The following is a 4,885-nucleotide window of genomic DNA, read 5'->3' on the forward strand; positions in this document are numbered from 1 at the left end:
CACACACACACACACACACACACACACACACACACACACACATCCTCATTTGATCCTCACAGGCTGTGAGAAGGGAAGAATGTTGACCAAGAATGACAGGATTTTAGATTTCTTAAAACTGGTTTTTCCCATTTATTTTTAACATCTTGAAGTCTGGGAGATTTGCAGCCGCTTGCGTTCTCTCTGTAAAGGGCAGATGTTTCTGCATTTTCAGCAGTCATTGATTTGGCTTCGGCATGCTCCCTCCTCGGTTGCTGGTTTACATGACAATCTCAGCTTTCTGCATCCTGAGGGTCAGCGCCGTGGACACTTTCCTCGCAGCTGTTTATGAGCACACAGTCATATTGCCCAATGACACCCTGACTCCTGTGTCCCCGGAAGAGGCATTGGCCTTAATGAACCAAAACCTGGATATTTTGGAGGAAGCCATCGCAGCAGCAGCGAAGAAGGTACTGTCTGTCCCATGTGCTGGATTCTACGTAAGGAGAGAATATTAGGAGACAGGGTCGTCCTTAGGGTTATGTATGTTTTTGGACAGCAAATGTGACAAGGTATAAATTTACAAGTAGAGTTCTATTTACCTCTCAAAATTATTTGAACAAAGATACTCTCCTCTTCCTTGGATCTCCTTAAGTGAAGGCTGACCTCACAGCTAGCAGTAGAAATAAAAGAAAAACTAGAACAGGGTTTTTAAATTTTTTTCTCGTAGTCGTTTGTTGAACGAACTATATAACCTCAACATCTTTGCTCTTCTTTTCTGCCACAGTTGGAGGGTGGAGAATAAAGGTGTCAGAATCTTGCCAAATTGTCAGGGCCATGATTCTAAGTGATTTGGCAGCTACATAATGAGGAAAAGGGGCAGTAATATATTGATGGAGTCATCCTCCACCTTGTGGTCTGAGGTGGGCAGCCTTCTTTTTCATGTAATACTCGTTTTCACATACTAAGATGGATAGTGAGGGTAATTGATAAAAAAGAAAAAGAATATAGAGGAATAATCTTAGAAGTGTAATGTTTGAGAGTGGAGTTTAAGGAAAGGCAGGGCAGACAGATTTATAAAAATAATCATTTTTTCCTCCTTGAGATTGCACGAGATGTGAAAGAATTGACCTACTTTTTAAAGGTTTGTCTCTGGGTGACACAAAAGTTTAACTTTCATTAATAAAAGGTTCATGGTTAATGTACCCTTAGAGGCATCTGGGAATAAAGAACTGATGACTTACTTCCAAAAAGAAATCAGCCATTGGAAATCCTGTAGAGCACAATCTACTTTGACGCACACCAAATCCCCATGAGTTAGAATCCTAAAGGTGTGTGGGTTGACTCCACCAGTTGCTCCATGGGAGAAGAATTAACATCTTCTCCTGTGCAATCTGCTGCCTTTGAAAATCAGCTGGAGGGTCAGCTCTGGGTCAGTTCCCATTCAATAGCACACAGCAACAGTAGTCCTTAAAGACACGATAGGCATAGAGGTTGCTAGTAAATATTATCACCCAGTCTCTCTCCTTCATTGTTTATTTGGAAAATGTTTTCATTTTAACAGGGTGTGCATATTATTGTAACTCCAGAAGATGGTATTTATGGCTGGGATTTCAGTAGAGAAACTATTTACCCATACTTGGAAGATATCCCAGATCCTCAAGTCAACTGGAATCCCTGTAATAACCCCAAAAGGTAAAGAAACAGACTGTGAAAAATTCAATCATGAACATAAATAGATTTTTCCTGGGAAAATTTTACTGTTGGTTATTGAATATACTATTCTATTTGCTCCAGTGTCAAGATAGTTTTCATTATTTTTTACATACAACTTGCTTGGCTCCACAATCAACTCTCTTAGCACCAGCAGTCAGAAAACCAAAAGACAAATTGTGTTAGGTACATCTGCTGTTAGAGACCTTTCTGGAGTACTGAGAAGCAATCATATTGGTCTAGAGACTAAGGTGTGCCTGATCCAGGCTATGGTCTCTGCAATTACTTGCTATGCATCAAAGAATTGGATAATGACTAAGGATGATGGAAGAAAAACTGATACTTTTTAGTTGTGGTGCTGGAGAAGAGTCTTGAACATACTGTGGACTGCCAAGATAACAAATAGGTCTATCTTGGAGAAGGTGAAACCAAGTTTCTTCTTGGAGGCTAGGATTTTGAAGCTTTGTCTCACATACTTTGCACATGTGGCCAGGAGAGATCAATCCTTGGAGAAGGACATCATGCTCAAAAGGGTGGACAGGAGAGGAAGACCTGGGATGAGATCGATCAATAAAGCAACTATGGCAAGGGGGAGTAGGTGTATTGGAGTCAGTGAGATTGGCTCAGGACAAGGCAGAGCTATTGTACATAGGGTTGCTATGAGTCACAGGTGACTTGATGGCACAAAACAACAACATGCTGATCCAATGGCTCCACATCTACCTTCATCTCTAGTGGTTTAAATCTGCCAGCAGTTAATTGGGAGAAAGAAAGATGGAGTGTCACTGTGAGAACAAACACAATGACAATGAGCCAGTATCACCAGTGATCCTTACAATCCCACCAATAGTAGAAAAACAGGACAAATTAGAGTACTAAATTAATTAAAATTAATGTGGAGAAAGTAGTTTTTAAGAGCCACCATGATTGTGAGTCTGTAATTAGAGTTGAATATGAAGAATGTATCTTTTGGAACCTGCGAGAGGAACAACTGGGCTAAAAAAATTTCATGAGCAACACAATGTCTTCAATCACAGAACTCAAAGATGAATGTACTTCATCTTTATGTATTTTCATTGAGTATTTGTTATGCACCTGGCACACGTCTATGTGAACCTATGCACCTATGACGATGGTGATCTGGCTTACAGGCTGAAAGAATCAATCACTATTTCAGTAAATGAAATTATAGAACTTGCCTTGTTAATTAGCCTGCATGAGAGAGAGAAAAAAATTGCTCACTTTATTTTGTATTATTTCAGATTTTGCAGGCATTTGTGTATGATTATTGATTATCTCAAATTCACCTCAATTCACTGCTGTTGACCTGAAACTGATTCCCAGCTGACACTCTAATAGGTTTTCAGAGGCTATGGGAGGAGATTGTCCATCTTTCTCTTAAGAAGATGCTGGTGGATTCAAGCCAGCAACTTTTATGTTACCAGCACACCTCTGTATGGACTGCTATACCAGACATCCCTAGTGAGTTTAGATATTTAAGTATTTAGCACTTACTTTAGTATTAACTTGGTAATACTTTATAAGTATTTAATCCTACAGCATTCACGTTATCCGCATCTGTGCTTCCTCTGTGTGGGCTTGGAGAACTTTGTCTGCAATTTACTACAGATTGACCAGGGTGAAAATAACCTTAGAAAATACATTTGCCACCTCTTTCTTCTATTCTTGGGTGTCTTAGGAGAGAGCTGTGGATTAAGTGACAAACAGATTTCAGGCCCTCATAAGGAAATGACAATTTTTAATTTGCAAACTATGACATATAGTCATCAAATTGGTTCCAACTCAAAGTGACTCTCCCCCAAGTTTAAGAGGCTGTAAATGATAATGGGAGGAGACTGCTACTCTTTCTCCTGTACAGCAGCTTGTGGATTTGAACTGCAAGAGACACAGCATGTTAGTTACCAGTGAAACACCTTACAGACTAGGACACTAGAGCTGGACCTTTTGCAGGTCTAATAAAGAAAATTGAAATAAAATGAAATTATTATTTGCAAGATATTTGTAAGACCAATAGAAATAGTCTTTTAGAAAAACAAAACACCTTGTACCTCTTCTGCTACTTTAGGTAACATGGAAATGTTTGGGGTAAATATCTACTTCAAGCAAATACGTTTATTTTATTGACTACTGTACATTTTAGTTATTAATTCAACAAAAAGGGGATATCTATCAACTGATAACTTTTTATTGTAAATATATTAAAATAGCTTTCTAGATATGATGTACAACACTGTTTTGCTCATTTCAGGGATATGTTCTAGAAGTAATCGCTATAACTTTGTTTACGTAAGTTGTACAAATTTGGTTTAAATCTAATTATCATTATTTGACCCATGGGAAATTCCCATGACAGTTTTCCAGGAAGTGGCACTAAATTTTCATTCATTGAAGTTGTAATCTTCTGGCTTTTTCAGCTCCTCAGTAACCATTTATCATTTCAAGGTTATACCGACAGGTGATAAATATGGCTATCTGAAGTCTCACTTTCTCTGCTTGTTATTTATAGTTAGTTGCTTTATCAGGACAATATGACTGGGATCTATAATAATGAAATCAATATAAAGGCAAATGAAGACATTAAGCATTAACAAATGCTCCTAAAGCCCATCTTTCCATACCACCAATTTTTGCCTTAGTTCAGACTTTTGATTTCTCCTGTAAATTACTGCAATGTTTTATCGTGAGCTTTTAACTCACCATTCTAGTTCCCTCTCACTCCACAATTGTTTGTGAAAATTCAGATTTTGCTACTTCTGTGCTCAAATCCTTTAATGATATCCTTTCATCTGTTCAAACAGATTTCTTAGCCTCTTGTTCAAACCGCTATATATTGTGACCCCGAAATGATCTTTTAAATTTCTCTTTCCCCTTAAGGATGCCTCTGCTACACTCAGATTTACTAATTCTCTGAATAAAACTTTCCGTTCCCCACATCAGTGCTTTGGTTTACTTATCCCAATGTATTTGAATACCTCGTTTCTGCCACACAATGTGTGGAGTGCACAACACAAGACATTCAGACACCTGCCCCATAGTACACATTGAATATGGCAGAAAGTCGAAAATGAATACACACATGGAAGTATGATGAGAGATTATGAAAGATAATATGATTGGAAACAAAAGCAGAATTCAGGACTGATCAGGTCTTACCCTAGAATATTGTGTATAT

General features: G+C 38.2%; 1 protein-coding gene across 1 annotated transcript in view; it reads left to right on the plus strand.

The window, feature by feature from the left end:
- The first annotated feature begins 236 nt into the window (after window positions 1-236).
- The window catches only part of VNN1 (vanin 1), a 20,645-nt gene continuing 15,996 nt past the window's right edge, over window positions 237-4,885 (plus strand). The window contains exons 1-2 of the mRNA XM_006884979.1: window positions 237-449; window positions 1,544-1,674. Coding sequence (XP_006885041.1) covers window positions 237-449; window positions 1,544-1,674 — 344 coding nt within the window. The remainder of the gene's footprint in view (window positions 450-1,543; window positions 1,675-4,885) is intronic.

Source organism: Elephantulus edwardii, unplaced genomic scaffold (genome assembly GCF_000299155.1).
Source record: "Elephantulus edwardii isolate Elephantulus edwardi_28Jun2011 unplaced genomic scaffold, EleEdw1.0 scaffold00039, whole genome shotgun sequence".
NCBI classification, from domain to species: Eukaryota; Metazoa; Chordata; class Mammalia; order Macroscelidea; family Macroscelididae; genus Elephantulus; species Elephantulus edwardii.